At 33.4% G+C, this 22,546-nt stretch overlaps 1 protein-coding gene across 2 annotated transcripts in view; it reads left to right on the top strand.

Annotated features, from left to right (window-relative positions):
* The window catches only part of LOC126824628 (oxysterol-binding protein 1), a 57,915-nt gene that overhangs the window by 15,099 nt on the left and 20,270 nt on the right, over positions 1-22,546 (top strand). For both annotated transcript variants that reach the window (XM_050553895.2, XM_050553896.2), the window contains exons 3-4: positions 1,145-1,386; positions 18,143-18,320. In XM_050553895.2, the coding sequence (XP_050409852.1) occupies positions 1,145-1,386; positions 18,143-18,320 (420 nt within the window). The remainder of the gene's footprint in view (positions 1-1,144; positions 1,387-18,142; positions 18,321-22,546) is intronic.

Here is a 22,546-nt window from a genome sequence, read left to right on the forward strand (position 1 = left end):
TCATTGTTACCATTGTTACGATAATAAACAAAGTCTTGATTATCCATTTTTATCCTTAATCATCAACTGCCGTTGAACCGTGGATCAGATTCAAATCTGTTGAAAATCAGATGGCATCGAGAGTTTATTATGGTCTTGTTTTGTCTAATTAATAGTTTATATAACATTTAAGGCCTAAAGAAAGACCTGCAATAGGCAGAATTAGCTCTTGCATAATGCCTGTTTAAAGGTGTAATCCAATGTATACTTCAGGAAATAAAATTGCTAAATTCTGTGTGGAAGATTCCTAGAATATTTTATTGTGGTCCCAACCAACCGTCTAAAACCACTGTGATAGGTTTCCAATGAATTACTAGACGGCAAGTTGTCTGAGCCTGTCAGTGATCAGCTTCTTGACTACCAATCATTTTGTGCCGGGATAAACCGACTACCTCAGACAACTGTTAGAACTTCCTACTTAATATTCTTTTGTTGTTTTTAAGATTGTCCATATTAGTCTTATATATGATCACTGTCAGAGTTTTGCTTTTCAATGAGCAACGTATCCAGTCTTCTCAACACACATGGATTAAAGTTGCCATGCTAACCCATGTTATAACTTCTATTTAGTTCTTATTTGCTTTGTATTCAAACCCTGTAAGTGTGGCAACGTTAAGCTTTGTATCTGAACCATATTTATAAACAAAACTACTGGTTCATGAATGCAAGCGGTCAATTAAGGGAGAAAAAATTATTCTTGTATTTGAAGGTGTTAATGTCCAGGCTGCATTCTTTTGCAAAGCTACTAGATTTTTGTTACGTGATTAGCAATGCTATGTTTGAAAATGTCTTTGGTTGCAAAAAGAAAAGAAAGAGGAGAAAAATGCATAGTACTTGGAATCAGATAATGCATGTGCTTTAAACAATACATTTAAACTACAACGTATGTCATCATTGCAAGTGTAATGGTTTCAATCCCACGCTGTATGAGACTAGGAGTTGGGTTGCCAGTCTGAACTCATCGCTTTTCTACAGGTTCCACCACTGCTAAATTCCCCTGTACGAAAATTTCCCAAATTACCCACTTTGTGTTGAGTCATTGAGTGTATTAAACCCATTTCTCTGTCACTTGCTATAATGTGATTTTTTTTTCTCTATTTTACAGAAAGTGATGAAGAGGAGCCACAACCTGATAAAAATGAACTACAATTTACACTACGATCACTGAACAGCAAACTAGAAGATCTCAACACGTGTAACGATCTAATCGCTAAACACGGAGCTGCTTTACAAAAAACATTATCAGAACTTGAACAGTTAGATTCACACTCTGAATCTCATAGCAAGGTCAAGGCTGTCAATGAGCGAGCAACACTCTTCCGTATAACTTCAAATGCAATGATAAATGTAAGTTTGAGTTTTATATTTTTCACTAACGGTTAGTATCATAACAGTTAACGGAATTAGCGGGCAGGAAATACATCTCTTTCATGAAATGTGTGTTCCAATTCTAGCAGACTGCTACAACTTTGGCCAAAGACAATACCCTTGTTTACTGTTACTTAACCCCCAATGCATCTTTTAAAACAAAGTCATACCCTTTTCACCAGATTAAAAAAAACAAAGGATCAAGCCATACTTCCTTAAATAAAGCAATGGAAGTCCATTTTGTATGGCCCATCAATATTTAAAAAGTTCTTGATTTTTAGCAATGTCCAATAATTACTGTTATCGGTATACTATTGTCATTGATCCCTTTGAAAAATCTTGTTGATGTTCTTCTTGATGCTTTTAACTAATACACAGTACTAATGTTCATGAGATGAAAAGGCCAATTCATTTTCACCAATTTCTTGTGAACTATCTAAAGATTTTTTCTACTGATCTTTTTAAATTTTATATATGTCGTTACATTGTAGAATCTTGTGATTTAAACTAATTATAAACAATAATTGTGTTATTGAAATCTCTCAAGCAGATAATGAAAAATCAGTTCTCAAATGCCTTTTCAGTGTACATGCAAACTGTATACAGAGTCAAACTGTTACACCAGAATATATCTCATCAAATATTGATGACCATAGCTTGTTCTATATTCATTTATAGTATACCTTTGGTCTTTGAACTGTCATTCTTCTTCAGCTCCTTGTCACTAAAATATAACATTAACCTGTGAATATTATATTAAAACCACCTTCAGATAAGATTTTCAAGAAGATCAATTTATTTTCAATACGATTGATAATGATGGAAAAAAAGTGATACAAAATTTTATAAATTTGGAATCAGCTCCTCTAAACTTACATCCTAAGTGGAAATTTGGTTGAAAATTCCCAGACAGCAATGTATGGGTAACAGGGGCAAGGAAAGCTGTGATCAATCACTGTTCTTTGGCTAACTGGAGTTATTTCCCTTTGTCATCCTCAGTTATGCAGTAATTGTTCTTGTGGTTATAAGATAGAACCTTATTGAAATTCAAAATGTCCTGATCACAAATTTCAGAGAAATCTTCCCATTTACTATTGGACTTATGAAATCTAATGAACATGACAAAGGTCATGAATAAAACAATTTAAAACTTGGTGCAATTGTTGAATTATTAACCTTTTAAAAACAATTGATGCGGGGGGAGGGTGGGGGAGGGGTGTTTTTTGTTTTTATTTTGTTAAATTCTTACTTGAAGAAACATACAAAATTATTATAAATTTAATATTTATTTAACTTTTAATAAAAAAAACAAAAAATAAGATTTTGAATTAACAGCCAAATAATTCTGTGACTTCATCTAGATGTAACTCCTGGGAAAATGTACTCATTGTTAAAGCATGGATTTTGCTGGTGATTTAAATCAAAATTTGCACCCTCAATTTCCCCACGGAGAATACTTTCAGTCATCTATCTCACAGTCATGGTTCTCAGGAAAGATAAGACATTTTGACCATAAAAAAAGACCGACTGACAGCAAAATTGTCGCCATCAATGCGGAATAAAACATTAACAATTGATTATCCAGTGCTGTTCGTGATTGTCAATAGTGTTTCCCCATGGTTACATATTTGAGAGGTAAGGCGCTGGCTCGCTAGCCTGGAGGTCGGGTGTTCGATCCCTGCATTGGCCGAGAAAGTTCATCCAGATTTTCCGGCATGGTTTCCCCTTGTCAGTGATGCAGGACAGAGGGCCTGACAAGGACAGCTGTCTAGTCCTTCGGATGAGACGAAAAACCGAAGTCCAGTGTATACATTAGAATGCACGTAAAAGATCGCTTGGCAGTTGGAATTCGATATAAGAGTAGGCGATAGTGCCGCTGCCCGGGCAAAATTTCCCTCATAGCACACTGTATGGCGTATGCCCGTCTTCATTAGCCCAGGTTAGGAGCAGAACAGTAGGACGTTAAACCCCATTTCATTTCATTCATTTCATATTTGAGAGTCGAGTCAAGTGTTCATATCCTTATTTCAAGAAACGCTTAATAGAGTTACCTCCCTTGACCACAGGAATATGAACAAGGGGAAATTATTAATTTGCCATCATTGCGGAATAAAACATTTACAATTGATTATCCAGTGCTGTTCATGATTGTCAATAGTGTTTCTCCATGGTTACATATTTGAGAGTCGAGTCAAGTGTTCGGTTCCTTTAGCGTCTGTTTTTTCCAGTCACACCGATGGTATTTATTGCGCATGCTCTCCAGATAAGAATATAGCGTCACCATTTGACATGACTTGTGGAATATGTCTAGCCCTGTTCTTTGAGTCCTGTGTTCCAAATGGCACTGAAACGCATTATGGTACACGATTCGTGTACCAATGGTAAAATGTTTATTTTGTCTTGAATATTGGATATCAGAAGCCCATCTTTTCCCCGTAAGATCACAAGACCAATGTTGATTTGAATTGACAAATAATTTGTGTTTTCAATGTCAAAGATTTTTGATGATATTGAGTTAGAGACTTAGCTACCTTAAAGACTGTGAACACAATACAGAAAAAAATTGGTTGTACTGGTTATAGGGGTATAAAGGGAAACCCTATTGAAATTTAAATGTGTGTTTACTATAAATGTAATTTGCAACATTTGATATTCACCAATGACCTTTAAGTCCACCATATGAATACAACATCACATACATCTTTTAAATTTGTAGAAATGAGTTAAATTAAAAAAAGTCTTGTCATTTGAGAGATTTTTAATCCCTATCCAACCACAATATCGTGAAAGATGCATGTCTGAAATGAATATCAAGCCAAAATGCTTCAGTACTGTTTAGTATTTACAAAGTTAGGATGCCGATGGGTTGAAAATTTGTCACATTCTGCAACCTCTGCAGATGATATTAACAGGATATGCTCAAAACAATCCAGTGCCACCTGTAATCTTTTCAAATCTTTTGATGGGCCTCTTTTTAATCCAACTGAATCCAAGCCAGGGGATTATCTTCTGTTTATGTTTAGATTTTGTTTTAATAATTAAATATTAAACTGTTCAAGTACATTTTACCATGGATTAAGCCCTGAAAAGTTAGATATTGTCTGAAATATGCCAATGACCATCAGAAGCCGTAATAAGATCATAAAACATTATTTTAGAGATATTAAGTTAATTTTAAACTTTAAAACTACAAAAGTAAACAAAAATTTGTTAGTGTGAAATGAGAAATAATAAATTGCTTACATGTAGTTATGTAAAACACTGAAAAGTAGCTGTCACTTACAAGTAGAGATTGACATTGTGAACTGTGTTCTAATTCTTGGACTGGGTACTTGACCCTTGAAGTTTGAACATTAAGTCAAATGTGTCATTTCATATGTCATTTCTCATGCATATACATGTATAGAAAAACAGGAACACCTGTCATACCTAAAGAGTATAATACTGTTTTTTGTTACATAGGAATTATAGATGATAAGTATACAGTAGATATTATAATGGATAATATGATGTAAATGATCTGTCTCATTATCAGCTGTTTCTATCTATATATAGTAACCTATTTGAACTTGTTAGTAGTGGTTATAGTTGTCAGTAGGTGATAGTCATTAACAAGCTGAGAACATGTCACACACAGTGCAGGTGAAGTTTATTTGGATGCCCTTTCTTTTAGTTATGATTTTATTTCTAACTTTGTAGTTTATGGTTTGTGTAGTATCTTGTATTTTATTATAGTCAGGTATATATACTTTATAAGAGAATTTTAATATTGGTTTGTGCTTGATCCTCCTATATATGATGGTGATTGTAGATATGCTCCCCTTGTTCTTGCAAAATTGTGCTCAAAATGAACAAGTCATGGTCATTTGATCCTTGTTTCATGATGTTTAGAGAATAATTTATTGTGTGTCCAATCTGAATAATACAGAAATAAATGAGAAATGAAATAAAATGGGGTTTAACATCCTACTGTTCTGCTCCTACCGGGCTAATGACGTTGGGCATACACCATAGAGTGTTCTGTGAGGAAAATTTTGCCAGGGCAGTGGCACTATTGGCCTACTCTTATATCGAATTTCAACTACCATGGGATCTTTTTTACGTGTACGCCAATGTATACACAAGACCTCGGGTTTTTTTGTAAAATGAAATGGGGTTTAACGTCCTACTGTTCTGCTCCAAACTGGGCTAATAAAGACGGGCATACAGCATACAATGTACTATGAGTGAAATTTTGCCCGGACAGCAGCATTACAACCTACTCATATCGAATTCCAACTGTCAAAGGATATTTTACTTGCATGCCAGTGTGTACACAGGACCTCAGTTTTCCATCCCATCCGAATGACTAGACAGCTGTCCTTGTCAGGCCCTCTGTCCCGCATCATTGACAACGGGGAACCACGCTGGAAAATCTGGATGAACTTTCTCGACCATTGCAGGGATCGAACACCCGACCTCCAGACAAATAACTAGACAGCTGTCCTGCACCACTGACAAGGGGGAAACCACATCGGAAAATCCTGATAAACTTTCTTGGCCCATGCAGGGATTGAAAACATGACCTCCAGCCTAGTGAGCCAGGAAAATCAGCAGAATAAACACTTTACATGGTTCATTATTGTATATACTGGAGCAAAAATATTGTGCAATGAATTCATAGACTTTTAATACCATGAGTATGTGTAGTGAACAAGAACAGTCATTGCTGTTGCCTCCATCCGTATGTCTGTACATCCGTTGTCCACAATTTCTTGTGAAAACTGTACAGATTACATTTATCATCTGATTATTTTGAAATTGATATATGTTGTTTACATCAGTGAGATGAAGAAGCCTGTTTAATTTCAATAATTTCTGTTAATTTCTTCTGGAGTAATCTCATTGTTTCACTTAGTTGAACCGTATGAACGCTCGAATGACGAAAGTTATCTGATCTGTATGAAATTTATATGCATCAGTTAAATTATTGAAAAGAAGAATCCTGTGGAATTTCAGGGGGTTAAATGGCCGAATGGTTAACATGTGCACGCTTCATCATAAGGTCTGTCATTCAGTCAACTGTCGTGGTTTTGTTCCCCGGTTGTACGTGACAAAGAGTAGTATCGCCTGGCCAACCTCGTGGGTTTCCTCCTGGTCCTCTGGTTTCCTCGCACTGCTAAAGACCCCAACGTGCAAGCAAATTATTGAAATAAACTTGAACCATATGCTAGTCCCAAAATGACCTAGTTTGTGTCAAGTGGACATTAAACCCCATCACTTTGTTGAACCAGGTGAACACTCAAGCAACAAAAGTTGTCATCCGATATGAAATTTATATGCATTATGTAAAATGGTGGAACGATCAAGTCTGTCGAAATTTCAAAAATTTCTGTAAATTACTTCCAGAGTTAAGGCCCTTGTTTCAGTTTTAAATCCTTGTGAACCCTCAAATGCCGAAAATTGCAATCTGAACTGTTTGAAATTGTCTTGTAAATTACCTACAAAAGAATAAATAAGTAACAACCCGATTTATCTGCTGTGGGTGTATGTTTTGTTGTCTGGCAACCTATGTTTGCCATTGGCTTGGAAAAGTTAAGACTCAAAAGACACAGAAAGATTCAAAAAAGGTAGGAGAGTTAGGTGGAAAGAAGGGTCAATAGAATGGTTTGACAATATTGGGTTTGACAATATTGTCTTGCAACATTTTGAGGACTCAGACTGGCGACAAACACTTCAGGATGAAAAAGGAAACATTTACCCTCATCTGTAGAAGACTGGGAGATGAGCTGTCCCCTTCCCAAAATGCAGCAGAGGAGCCTTTGGGAGTGTATCATTGGCCTCATACAGATCAGTTGATAATCTTTTTGGTGTTGGAAAGTCAACAGTTTTCTAAATAAAGCCATTATGTGATTTGGGGTTTTCCAGTTGTTCTTCAATGCTGTTCTCTTCCCAAATAGCCAAAAGGCATCTTGTTTCTGCATCGATCAAAGCTGATCCAAGTTTTTTGACTTCTCTGAACTTCTTAGAGCTTGCCATTTTTAATGGTCTAACAGATTTGAGTTTGTTCATTAATTAAAACAAATTTCAACATTCAACAACGGGGCTTTGCTAATGGTAACCACTTAAAATGAAAATGATACAATATCCCGGAGAAATTGCTTATCGTGTGTAAATTTGATGTGTGTTCTTACAGCCAGATTTGCACAGGTAGCAAGAAAAAATGCATTTCTTATATGTTGTAGTAAATTTGCACATAGTACAGATCGGGTGCAAATTTCTGGAGTAACTTTGCACAGAACTAAAAACATTCATACTGCCAAGTTTACTCACGTAAGCAGATCTACATATATGTAAAAAATAAACACATGTGCAAATCTCACTTAAGACTGGCCTCTAGTCTATGGAAATATAGTTACATGTATATGTCTCATAATACTGTACTATATAATTTGATCATATTTTGTCTTCTTACATGTATATGCCAACATTGAAATGTAGTCCTTTAATGTTGTCTCCCCGGTTTATCCTGCACACTACATTTACCATCAGATCTTTTTGATATTTATGAATGTTGTTAACATTACACTGCAACCTGGGTATCATTTAATCTTGTGTATCTAGCACTAATTTTTTTCACATTCGTTTAATATCAAATCTTTGTTTAAAAATTTGTAAAAAATTGTTTAAATTTACCAAAAATCATCCAGTTTAATGCTGACCATTCCATTTTGATAATGAGTGTCCAATTTACAAGTGTTTAATTTCTCGATCACTTTTAAAAAATGAACAACCCAATTGATTATTGATGTATAATGATTAATTTTTTAACAATGGTCAGGAAATTACATACTTGTAAATTGAACACTCATTATCAAAATTAATTAGTCAGCTTAAAACTGGACACAAGTACAAATTAGATGATTTTTGGTGATTTTAAACGATTTTCACAAATTTTTAAACAAAGATTTGATATTAAACGAATGTGAAAGAAATTAGTGCTAGATGCACAAGATTAAATGATACCCGGGTTACAGTGTTAGTGAGATTTATATTCATTGTTTAATTTGTAAAACAAAGAAACCTATGGAATTCCAATAATTTCCATTCATGACTTGTTCACTTAAAGGCTTTATTGTCAACCATTACCATCTAGATTGCCCTTGATTATATCAATTCAGGCCAAGTGAGAAGAGACTACTTTTCTTAGCAATGACTTTCAATAATAAAAGAATCTCACCATCTGTAGGTTTGATCATTCCATGTCAAGTGGACCAAATTCTCAGAAAGTTGTAAAGTGACCCCCTCAGAAAATTATGACAAAAATATATGTTATAGTAAACGTGCAAATTTATATGTAAAACTGCAAAGTTATGTGACTCTAGCATTAATATTGACTGAGATATACCATTTGAATCGGGGTACCCTTTTGCAAGTTTTGAAACTACAGTTATATGACTTAAATTTTGTGATCTGATTTTATTCCTTCCAGTCAGTCTATATTCTTGTAATTGTGGGGTTTGTAAGAGAATGTTATATAGATTAAGAATTTACCATAAAACTTTTCAGAACAAGTACCGTCAACTGTGTATGAAGTGCCAAAAATTGATACATTTGCAAAAAAAAAAATCTATATTTCGATACAGTTTATAAATTTTACTGATCATGAAACAAGACTTCCTAAGAACATTTTGTTCGTATTTAACAATTATGCATCAAATCAGACCTGAGGAAAAACATGGAAAATTCACGATTTTGAACATATTAATATATTTACATTTTTCGCCCATTTGAAAGGATAGAACTTCCAATACTTTAATTATTATAAAGTCTCATGGGGTAAGAGCAAGCTCATGCCTACGAATAGCTTCTATAACCTAGTTGATGCTGGTTGATTGACGTGAAAATTTTTCCGTTGGTTAAATTTGTACAAAATTGAGCTTTGACTTGCAACAAATTTTGTCATTATTATTGCTCAGATTTTTTCAAATAAATTGGAGGGACAGGACACGAGTAGCAACAACTGTAGTTATATTTTGTAGTCTTGATTGATGCAGTGAGTGTACAAAGGACCTTTAAATGATTAGGATAAAGATATTGAACCTTATTGGAGATATTACATAAAGATTGGGGACATAATAGTTTGATTGTGTTTAAATGAACTTTGACCTTAGTCGACTGTTGTTGTTAGGTGTAGATAAGATATAGATGCTATTTTCCGGCTTTGTGTTATGTTGTGTTTGATGTTCATAAGGAAGAGAGACAGGATTTAATCAAGTTGTATATAGCTGGTAATTTTAAATACATGTTATAAATGTCTAAACATAAATATTGAACAAGTTTTATTAAGAGATTATTAGATTTTATTTAGCAGTTTGTTTAGTGGTAGTCACGAGTTATTTTAGTGGTAGTCAATGAGTTATTTTTAATACTCCCCCACTCATTGATATAATCTGATAAAAAGTGTTATTAATACAACTGTCACAACCTAATCATTGTGCTTCTCCTGTACATGTATGATATTATAATATGTACAAAAATTAATATATTATATCTGATGTAACGTAAGATACATAAAAAACATTATTTATGACGGACAGACCTATAATATTTAATATCTAGAAATAGCCTCTGTTGAAGATATAAAAAGTATTGATGTCATTGATGATGGAAAGTCCTATAATTTTTAATATCTAGAAATAGCATGTTGAATTCTTCACCTGAGACAAGTTAGCTGACAATGTGTTAAGATGTATTATTTATCTCTACTGATCATATTATGTGATAAGACACATCTTCACATCGACTTTGAACAAAATGATTAATTCTTTATTTTCTGTTAATAATCAATAAATAATAATAACCTCATCCATTTACTGTACTTTGGTGGTCAGGCTGCAGGGTAGATTAAATAAGATTTGGCAGAAGTTAATGCAACTTGTATTTTAAAGTTTTCAAATATTATATTATTATTATTGACAGAATTATTGCTCATGCTTCAAAAGTTATGTGGCCAGGGTGGAGATAAATTGCAAAAGTAGCAGATATAGTGTCATAAAGTTTATCATAAAAATTTAATTGTTTATTGGCAATTCTCTTGATAACATGCTGAAAAATAGAGATTGATTGTTTTTATTTTGAAAAAAAATGCTTTTTATACGCCCACATTGTAATGTGGTTGTATATTGCCGTTGCCCCTGTCCGTTAATATCTGATCGACTTAAAATTTATACACAGTATTTAAGGTCATGAAACGAAGAAGCCTATTGATTCCGATAATTACTGTCAGAGTTATAGCCCGTGATCACTTTGAAAAATCTTGTTAATATCTGATTGTTTCCAGAGTTATGGCCCTTGATATAAAATGTTTTGTATACTGAATATTAGTGTTGGGCAGAACTATTAGAAGCCAAACAAATTCTAATGATTTCTGATAATTACTTAATGAGTTGTTACTCAGAATCAGATTTTAGTGTCTTGTAAATGTTTTCATTACTGGCAGAAGAAAAAATAATGACAACCCTTCTTGACTGCTCGGACGACTTAGCTGCTGTGGGCATATGTTTTGTTGCCAACTTAATGTACAATTAACAAGTATGTCTTGTTTATTTTTGGAGGATTGAAATGAAATAGGGTCAAACGTCCTACTTTTCTGTCCCGTCTGGGCTAATAAAGACAATATTTTCGGAGAAATGAAATGGGGTTTAACGCCCTACTGATTTTCAGAGAAAGCCAGTTCAATGTTATATTACTGGTCAGACTAGCTCTGGTTGTCTTGGTTATTAATATATTTCATTTCAAGTTTTGTTATACTTAAGTATTTATGAGTCCGTTGATTCTCGTGACTAGTTATTTTATGATTGTTTGATGTATTGTTGAGGGAATTATACGTGATATACAAATATAATATTTTAATCAGAGTGTCCTTACACACCTATCCTGTCACAAATGTTCAGTTACTAAAAATTACAAGGTGGTGGTGGTGTTTGATTTTCTGTTGCTAGAGTGATCATAAATTTCATTATTTGTACATATGTCTAAGATTGTGTGACTGATTGGAAATAAATAACGGGGGACTTGTAATTGAATTTGCTTGATTTCTCAAATGACAGAGATAAGAGAATTTTAGACATCCTTACATAGGTCGACCCAATGGATTTCAGACACCATTTCTAGAAATCTACTTTTTTCCCTGCAAATTGATTTTAAATTAAGTTAATTATACTCAGGCAATTAAGTGAAGTATAGCCTCACAACGGAAAATCACCCATTACATCATTGGAGATTTTTATCTTCTCTTGTGAAGAGTTAAATTTCTTGAGTAGACTCGTGTAACTGTTGGTGTTATTTTGTAAGGAGAAATTAGAACTGAAGTCCACAAGCCTTTAAAATGGATTTTATCATTAGGCATTGAATTAACTGTAATACTAATAGGTGTAGGTCAGTTTTATTTTATCATTTAGGATTGAATTAGCTATGCTTTCTAATGTAATTCATATAGTACCTGGGACTAGGTCACATTTATTTTACTGTCCGACATTGAATTAGCTGAATACTAATACATGTAGTATGGTAATTAGCTGTAATACTATGTAACACATGTAGGAATGTAATTAGTAATGTACATGTAGTACTAAAACATTTAGTATAATTAGCTGTAATACTAAAACATGTAGTATAATTAGCTATAATACTAAAAAGTAGTATAATTAGCTGTAATACTATATATACATGTAGTACAATTAGCGATAATACTAAAAAGTGGTATGATTAGTATTTAAAGTCATGTTTAAAGGAGCATTAGGTAAGATTAGATAAAGAGCCGACAGTTTGCAAATTACTGCACTATGAGCCTAGTTATCGGCGATATAATTACAGTCTATCCTCGATTGTCATTTGCTACCATTATTACTACCATTATGAACAAAGTCTCAGTTGTCCATTTTTACGGTAACCGCATCAACCGCAAAATATATTTAAATTTACTTACTATCGGAGCCATCCAATAGCATCTAGAGTTGATTATTGTCTTGGTAAGTTAATTAATGTCTAATTAATAATTTATATAACTTTTAAGGCCTAAAGACCTGCAGTAGGCCGATTTAGCTCTTGTATAATGCTTGTTTAATATTGATTGAATATATACTATTCAAAAAAAGTAGGGGATATTTGATTTTTAAGTGTTATTAAAGTCACCTAATGAAACTGACGAAGAAACAAATGACAAAATGAAATGAAGTTCACATTCATCGATTTATTCCAAATGATCGTTAGACTAAGTAAGGCACAGACTGACCATTATAAGGGTAAAATGATACCCGGGGTCAAACAGCAAAGTTACCACAGCATCACAACCAAGTCAGTAACGGGTAAATCCTCCTCTGTTTGCCAAACAAGCATTGATCCGACGTGGCATACTCCTAATGAGACGTCTAAGGTCATTTTGGTCCAGATTGTCCCATTCCTGTTGCAACGCAGCAGCAAGTTCTTGGACATTGGCAGGACGTTGTTGACGTTGACGTAACCTCTGTCCAAGCATGTCCCAGACATGCTCGATGGGGGCCAAGTGCTGGCCAAGGTAATGTGGTGATGTTCTGTTGTTGGAGGTAACCTGTAACGATCCTGGCCCTGTGACATCTTGCGTTGTCATCCTGGAAGATGAAACGGCGGCCATGACGTCGTGCGAACGGCACAACATGGACTGCCAAGATGTTGTCCCGGTAGTACTGGCCTGTAACACGCCCTGCAACAACATGTAAAGCCGTTCTTCCAGCAACAGTGATGCCTCCCCACACCATAACAGAACCACCCCCAAATCGATCATGTCTGATGACGTTAACGTCTTGGAAGCGCTCGTTTCGACGACGCCACACACTCCTACGTCTGTCCAAAAAATCAACAGTGAACCTTGACTCATCTGAAAACATCACATTGCTCCAGCGTCGATTATCCCAGTGTTGACGATCCCTACACCAACGACGTCTTGCCTGAATGTGATGATCTCTCAAACAAGGGATCACGCGAGGACGTCGGGCGCGAAGGTGACCCCTATGCAGTCGATTCCGAATCGTCTGGCCACTCACTCTCACACCAGTGTCTGTTTGAAGACGAGCGCTGATCTGATTTGCTGTGATGACACGATTTCTCAAGGCCAAGGTACGGATAAATCGATCCTGGGCTTGAGTTGTCGACCTTGGTCGACCTGAGCGTGGTCTGTCCTGCACAGATTGTGTATCACGGTATTTGGACCATAGCCTGCTTATGACAGACTGAGAAACATTCATCGTCCGCGCCACAACCGCCTGTGTTGTGCCGATCTGTAGCATGCCAAGGGCACGTAACCTTTCATTTTGGGTAAGCCGACGCATATCAAAATTTGTTTTCTGATCACTAAAACAATTAAACTGATGTTTCCACCCTGGAATTCAATGCCACAATGACTGTAACATTCAAAGTCAGAGTCGTGCAAATCTTGGGTTGGACCCCCATGATGATCCCAAGCATCACCTGCATTCCATGCGGTAGCTATTGGTGCGTTTGGGCGTCACATGTAACTGGAAATGTTTCTTCTGTTAGGTTCTATAGTGACTTTTTTCGTAGTCATTTGCATATTTTAGTATTATGCCCCCAAAATCAAATATCCCCTACTTTTTTTGAATAGTATATTAAATTAAATGGAAAGAACATGTCATAATATTGATTTTAACCTGTATGTTAGGTGCATTTTGTCATTGTATCGTAGAAAATCTCACATAAAACAACAGGATATGTATTTATTGACCTAATCATTTAGTTTTAACAAACAAACCTGTTGTAAGAAGAGACAATTCATATACAGACTAGTCACACTCTATTTTGTAGTCACCTTCATAGATCAATTGACACAGAAAAACAAGCACAAATGTTTAAATAAAGGCTTCTAACATTGCATAAATTGACACAAACAACCATTACCATTTTGAAACAAGACACGCCTTTGTCACTAAGTTAACAAAGTAAAAACAGTTTGGTTTTTTTTACTGAAATGGATATATCTCTGGATTGATACTCCTCCTTCATTATATTATACTGGTAATTTATTTGTAAATTGGGTTATTCAATACAGTTGTGAACAAGCCGTTGGCAGTTGGCGATTGAATGTCATGGCGATACTGGTTATTTAATATTGACTTTGGACTCGTTTTATAAAACATTTGTTTATTTTAGTATAGTTTTGTATTTCCCACAGGTTAGTGAGGACTTTGAAAATTGTTAGATATTGAGCTCATAGTGATAGTGAGTGTCATGTTGGTAAGGCTGTGTCCTCTAGAAAAAATGTGTAAGTCTATGATATGGTTATTGGTTGGAGTTTACTGCCATGAAAACATCAAATTCTTCAAATTGTTTTGATGAAGACATCATATTTTATTTAAGGTGTATTATGCAACAAATAAATCTGCCTATTGCAGGTCTTTTTTTTTTCTGGCTTCAATTATTATGTAATTTATTTTGACATTTATTCACATGACAAGCAAATAATTAACGTGCTATTAATATTAAACATACATTATGCAAGAGCTTAATCTGCCTATGCAAGTCTTTCTTTAGACCTGAAATGTTATCTAAATTATTAATTTGACATTAATTAACTTATCCAGACCATATCAACTCTCAATGTCATCGCTAGCCTGCGATGTTTATTGGATTAGGTTCCGATTTGCTGTTTGACTTACATTCATAATTTAATCATGAAATGGATAATCAAGACTATGTACCGACTTTAGTAATGATGATCGAGGCTAGGCCGAAAATACAATTGCTAAAATCTTGGTTCCGATTAGATCAATTTGACTGAAATTTTCAGCAAATTCCCTTTACATTATCTCATTTTTAACTATTATAGTGATAACTGCCAGCTCTTTATGTAATCTCCCATAATGTATCTTTAAATGGATTTAAGAAAAGATTTAATAATTGAACGTTAAAATGGATAATCATGACTTGATTTATTATCATAGCAATTATGCTTGAGAATGGTTACTATCTATATAAAATCTTTATCTCTTTTAGCATTGTACTCCTAACACTGCTAAATAAGCATATTTATTAGTCTCAAAATTATTATGTTGTTTATGAAGTGTATACCAGGTTTTAATGTTGGATGATAAGACAAACTAATAAAAGTTTGATGGTAACATCTGTTTAACCGGTCGGTATTCGGCCCCCACTGTTATATCTATTGATTTTATTAACGCCCTGTAAACTTATATATTGTAAGTATGTCATGTAAAATATAATTATCTGGTAGATATGGCGGGTTTTACATAAATAGGCAATATGGTAAACCAAAAACTGAATTTACTGTGAGTTATTGAATATTGTGGTATATAATTTTAGACCTATATGGTGCTAGTGCAACTGACAGTATTTGTGAATTTACTTAATATAAATGTTTTATCTCATAGAAATTAGTGATGCTTGATTATATTTTAGTTTTAAAGACCCTGACCGTCATTTTCATTTTTTGGACAATATGTAATTTTTACGGTGGATAATCTCAAGGCTTTATATCAATCGCATGACAAAGAGGTCCATCAAAAGATTTTACTTTAAACAAAATAGGGGCGATGACATGTTGATGTCGTCTGCCGAAGATGGTGGATGTTGGGAAAGTTTCAATTCATTAATATCTTTGTAAATACTGACTGAAAGTGAACCTCTTTTGGATTGATAAACACTAGAAATTTCGCTTTCACAATTATGTAGTTTTGAAGGGATTTGCAATGATCAGCAGCTTTTAGTATAGATTACTTACTTGGTTGATCATTGAAGATATTGCTTGGATTCTGAGTTTTTACTATAGTATCTTCGTGTTTTACAGTTAATCATACTAATCAACTACAAGGGGATATGTCCAGTCACATGATCACTTAAATTAGCTCAGTTCACCCACCATCAAGTACACATTATTAAATTAGTTTCATTTTTCAACAAACAAAAATATTATCGTTGTTATCAATCAACTCTATGAGCTCATTGAGTCAAAGTCATTGACCACCATCTTCTCTTTCATCATACTGTGATTTGTTGTTCAGGAGATGTGATTGTCTTTTACACTTTTATGGTGATTTTAAATTTAACTGTACTAGAAAATTATTTTCTAATACAAGGAAATTGTGGCCTTTGAGTCCAGAAGAAAAAGTTTCTTGATGGAAAAGATTATAATTTGTGATCAGTTTTCTTTATAATTCTAAGTAGTATTAAAGGATTTTGAAAGTTGGATTACCGGTATCAGTGTTTATCATAGCTTAGAGAAATGAGTTTTCTGTCGAGTAAGGTAAGTCATATACATACAAGATAGAAATAATATATCCATGATTTGCCATGAAGTTTTCAAATTTTATTTTTCTTAATAAGTCTGTAGTTTTTCAAGCTGTCCAGAAACATCTCATTAAAAGTGTTTGGTTGTTTAAAATGTCAGATTTTTTGGGGGGTGTTTGAGTGGTCTTTGGTCTGTCAACGGTATGATTGTATTTGGAAAAGGAATGTTATGACATAAAAGGTTCTGATCAATGCTGCAGCATACAATTTTATGATCAATGTTGAGACTTATAATGAATGTTATGATCAAAGTTACAGCGTATAATGTTATGATTAATGTTAGGACATATAATGTTATGATCAATGTTACGACGTATAATGTTACAGTGTGTTATGATCGATGATAACAATTATCCTCGCTGTTTTTTTTTTTTATTTTTAATTTTCTATTAGCAGATCTTTGATAAAAAATATCTACAAGTCTGATGTTTTAAATCAATAAATAATTGCATGAAAAATAACTATCAGACTAGTGATTTACAAAGTACCTGTTTCATATTGATTGAAATAAATTCATTAGTAGTTGTAAGGTTACTGTTCTAGTTCGTCTCTGATTAAAATTAAAGTTTATAGTTATTCAGGCCATGTACATGTACATCATATCAACATAAATAATCAGCCTATAGATTCATGACGTAGCTTTTTTTTTTCCACTTCCATTTTTGTGGTCTGGCTAAGCATACTTGCAAAAGTTTCATTAAACAAATCAATGCTATTGAAAATATGCCCTCATATAGCCGAACGATCCAGCAGTTTTCAAGAAATAGTCTTAAAGATGGTGACTGATAGGCAATTTATAAGCTAAATATTCATAACAAATATCTGTTTTCTTTGAATTCCATTTATACTCTGGTGAAGCATTCTTAAATAAGGTTGATTAAACAAATAAAGGAAAACAAAAATAAGCCTTATTGCCTATAGCCAAACAATCCCATCAGATTTTAAGATTCAATTTTAAAACTGTTAATAATAGGATATTTACACGGTTTCTTTTTACAGTTTGTAATTGAATAGAATTGTAGAGTTACCTAATGTACAGTAGAGTGACCACAATATTCTCTACCATCAAATGTATGTCTATAAAAAAAAAGCCTTGAACAAGAATTTAAAGGTTATGATTGACACATTTAGCCCCAAGTTAAATATTGTTTATCTTTTGACATTGTTTTATCATAATATAGATCGAATAATATCACAGTAAACATATTTATACTTATTGAAAACTGAAAGCACCACAACAAGTAAAATGTTTATAGTTGATCAGCGGAGAAGTTTTTCTATGCCCCGAAATCCTGATAACCAGGTCCAATAAATGTAAAATACTGTCATCACAGTTTATCCTAGTTTTACTAGGTTAATTAAATTCATTATCACAAGTAATTTCCTGTGTTTTCAGGCATGTTCTGAGTTCTATGAATTAGCAGAAGTGAATGGTCGTAGATGGCAGAAGATGTTACAACATGAACACGACCAGAGATTGAAATTGGAGGAAATGGTAGAACAGCTGGCTAAAGATCAGGCCTCGTTAGAAAATAAAGCTAGGAAATCTTTTCACCAACCAACACAAAATCCAGGTAAATTTTGGGGAATACAATAAAAGTTCACTAAGTAAAAAATATTAAAGATGCATTATGTAAGATTTAGACAAAGAGCTAGCTGTTCTTGCTATAATAGTTCAAAAATAGATAATGAAAAATGAATATATTGAAAAGTTCATTCAAAATCATTTTATTTTGAGTGTTTGAACATGTAGTGTAGATTATTTATCACTGTAGCATCATTACTTGACAATCTAGACTCAATTATCCATTTTATCGTAAATCTCTCGGGTGTTCTAATCCATTTAAATTGTGGCCATCCATTGTTCTAGAGAGTTGATCATAGGCTTATCGTGTGAATAAATGTCTAAATAAATAAAGAACTAGCTCTTACATATTAATGCATCTTTAACAATGATCAGCCTATATCTGTTTGATAATATGCTTAATATTACCTAAAAAATGACCATAAATATCATATGAATTTGCGACCCCCTCTTTGTGAAGAAAGAATAAGTTTACAGTTTTAATAAAAGTCACATACCGACTACCTGGGTCCTGTTTCAAAAATCACATCTCACACTGTATGCACATGTAAGACTGTACTTGTAAATCTAGCATTTATTATACAACTTTATTGAATATTTGAGGATTAGCACCATTTAAACCAGTCTTTTGTTTTCACACTAATCTTGGCACACAAGGCAATTAGAATATGTAATGTGCCACTAGTATGAAATACATAATTGTGATAAATTGTTATATAAAATGTTTATTGTGTTGTGTTATAACTTGCTATTATATCATTGTATATATGATATGTATTAGATAATACAGATACATACATCACATCTACAGATTAAATGTTTCATGGTTTCAGTATTTGTGATATATGCTATTAATTAATTCAGTCCCTATAACTAAACTCTTAGTTTTACATTTTGTTAAAATGTCTTCCTGTATTGTCTATGAGTAAGATTTACTTGATTAGTAAAGCCAGGCCCAGACGGGCAACTTTTTCGAGCAACTTTCAGGCAACAGTGAAATCGCTGGTCGTTGAAAGAAAAAATCGCTCGTCCGCGCCAACGGGCAACAATAGTTGCCTGCAGTTGCTTCTCGTTGCCAAATATCAAACATGTTTGATATTCGACAACAGAAAATCGCTCGTCGCCGAGAAATTGTTCATCTGTTGCTTCAAAATTGCTCGTCTTTCGGCGGTAGGCGACAACAGGCAACAAGCAACTGGTTAACTGTCCAATCAGCGAGCGCTCTACTGTCATGTGATACTTCAAGATGGCCATTTTGAATGATCACGTGATATCGGCATTCCAGATACATCCGGGGAAAAATTGCTTCTCGTTGCCAGTCAGCGCACACGGGAGACCTCGAGTTGCCAATTGCTCGGAGTTGCCATTAGTTGCCTATTGCAGCAACAAGCGACGAAAAGTTGACCGTCTGCGCCAAGCTTTAAGTATCATATTTCTATTTCATTTATTATTATTTACCAAACATGGCTGACTGTTTGAGAGACTTTAAACACTTTATTTAATTTTCTTTTTAATATCAAAACCAATTTAGGACTGGAAATCACAAAATTAGTCTTCATATACGAAATTCATATTTTGAAATGGAATTTCACAGAAAACACTTCTTTTACTCATTTTTTTCTCCAAAAATCTGTAAAAACTTCAAAATATCAATCGGGTTCAGACCGGTTGTTTATTTAGCACTTGTTAACAAATATTCAATTCAATGACAATGTCAGTCAGTTATCCTGACATAAACCACAGTGTGTTGTTTTGATGGCCATGTTGAGTAGAATATTTACGTCATCACAATCGTACAAGTTTGTATTCTTACAATACATACGAATATTTTGATTTCTTACAAACTGGAAAGAAGTAAAGTGAAGGTTCAATCGTGACACTTGGTCGCTAGTTGTTAGATACAGTACATGATTTTGTGAGGAAGGTATTCTATAAATAGTGATCATAAAGCGATAATTGAATAGACTGCAAAATGTGTGATTGTTTTATTTGAATTCATAAAATTTTACGTTTAAATTAAAAAGTTACCTGAAATTTTATTAGTATTGTCATTTAAATGTACACCAGTATATAAAATGAGAAAAAAACAGAATTTATGAGTTGTTGAAATACCCAGAATACACAATGTCTCAAAACCAATTCGACATATTTTGAAAATAAAGTCATCAGCACCTAGTATTAATTTTAATATAACTTTGAATTCAGTTTCTGAAATAATTAGTTTTAAAATCTTTATCTCTTGTCCTTAAGAGAGTGAGTAAAAATCGCCTCTTTTACTTTTATATTTTTAAGCCTAAAAAGCATGGTTATAGAGATTGACTGAGAATATTCAATAGTATTGAATGTTTATTTGGTTTATTTCAATTTCTGTTTGATCAACATCAGATCCATGTTTAAAACACAGTCCAGCTTTTATATGAGTCATGTTACTATAAATAGCTGACTGTAGTGGGTAATGATTTCAATATACCATGGTTGTGTGAGTTACGACTTAACAAGTAAATCAATGGTATTATCTATTGCAATCACATAATACCCAGTTTACTGTTCCATGGATATAGATTGAAGAGAATTATTTTATGGAGTAGTTGGGATGTAAAATGTAATATTATTTTGGGTAGGTTGATAAAAATGGTTTTATGATATGTTTCCTATCAGTTGTCATGGTATTATCTATTGGCAAGTAAATATGTAATAAGTTCAGTCTTTCTTAGATTCAAGAGAAATGTATTTTCTGTGAAATTATATGTGTAAAAGCACCATTATTCTTAGGTTGCATATGACAAAAACTAGGTAAGTTTATTTAAAGATGCATTTCTAAATGTTCCTCAGTCGGCAAAAAATAAATTTTGATTTGCCATGAATTAATTACAGAGTTATGTCCGACATAGATTGTAGGCAACATTTGAGATGATTTGGAAATCTATAGGTTAAATAGGTAGTAGCCCACTAATTTTAGTATATAGTGGTCTCAAGCAGTATATTTGAATAATGCGGTTGTATATGTCCATCAGTGTGTCCCTTTGTTAAAAAATCTTCTTAACACTTTATAATAGACTGTAATATATCTTTCTGAAAATTACATTGTTTGTCTATCCTATTAAACGGAAAAACCCTTTTTGGTCAAACCCTTCAGAGTTATTTGCCTTTGTTACAAAATCTTGATGGCACCTTCAAATATCAAAGGCTTCAGTTATAATCCAATTAGTTTGAATTGTTACTTGCTTAGCTCATAACTGCTTGGACAACTTATATTCTGGTGGAAGTTTGTTTTATTGAAACATAATTTTCTTGTTGAAAGGGATAATACCTCTGTAAGTACTACTCCAACCTGAGCATTGCATGCAATTCTCTTAATCATACTAAATTAATGATATTCATGAGACATTGAAAATCATTCTTGTGAATGTCATTTCAATTAGTCAGGTTTATCTGTAAATGGAGTACATATTCATACTATATAGATAGCCAGTGTTAATAAGATATTGGAAATAACTATTGATTTATTCATTACATGTGTTAAGAGTTCAGTCGATTGTAAGAGTGGAGGAAACTTAAAATTATTTAAAAACAGTATAATGAAATATATTAAAGTAGCAATGTTGTTATCAATAGTGCTTTATTATCCTTATATTAAGGTTGACTAGGCTGATCACCATGAGCATTGTATAAAAATATAATATACAATAGCTAATTATAGCTTACTGTATCCTGAAACCTCCCATGTTTCAGAAATTAGTTGGCAACCAAAATAGCATGTTTACATCTAACAAGGAAGGCTATCATGAGATAAGCAAGGGAAAATGTACAGGCGTTAAGCTGTTAGAATACTTCTAAATTAAATTTTTAAAATGCATATACTGATACAGTGGACTCTGTCACTTCCGACATCCTTCGGGATCAATACAATATGCTGGATTATACAAGTTTGGTAGTTTTGCTTTTGCAATTTATATATGTCACTGTATTTGACCCGGAATTGTCACCTAGTCAATTCAGTTAATTTAGTTTATTTACTTTATTTACTTTATTTCCTTTGCTGTTGAGGGAAACTCTATACATTTACATGTTTTGTTTTTTTGTTCACTTTAAGCCTTGGTTATCATCTAAGGGTTTGTGGAATCTGATTACACTGTATAATGAATCTGTATAATGATTTGAGAGTTATTTGAAGCAAACTTTTTCATAGACATATTAGCCCAAATATATCCCCAA

Source organism: Patella vulgata, chromosome 6 (assembly GCF_932274485.2).
Source record: "Patella vulgata chromosome 6, xgPatVulg1.2, whole genome shotgun sequence".
NCBI lineage: Eukaryota > Metazoa > Mollusca > Gastropoda > Patellidae > Patella > Patella vulgata.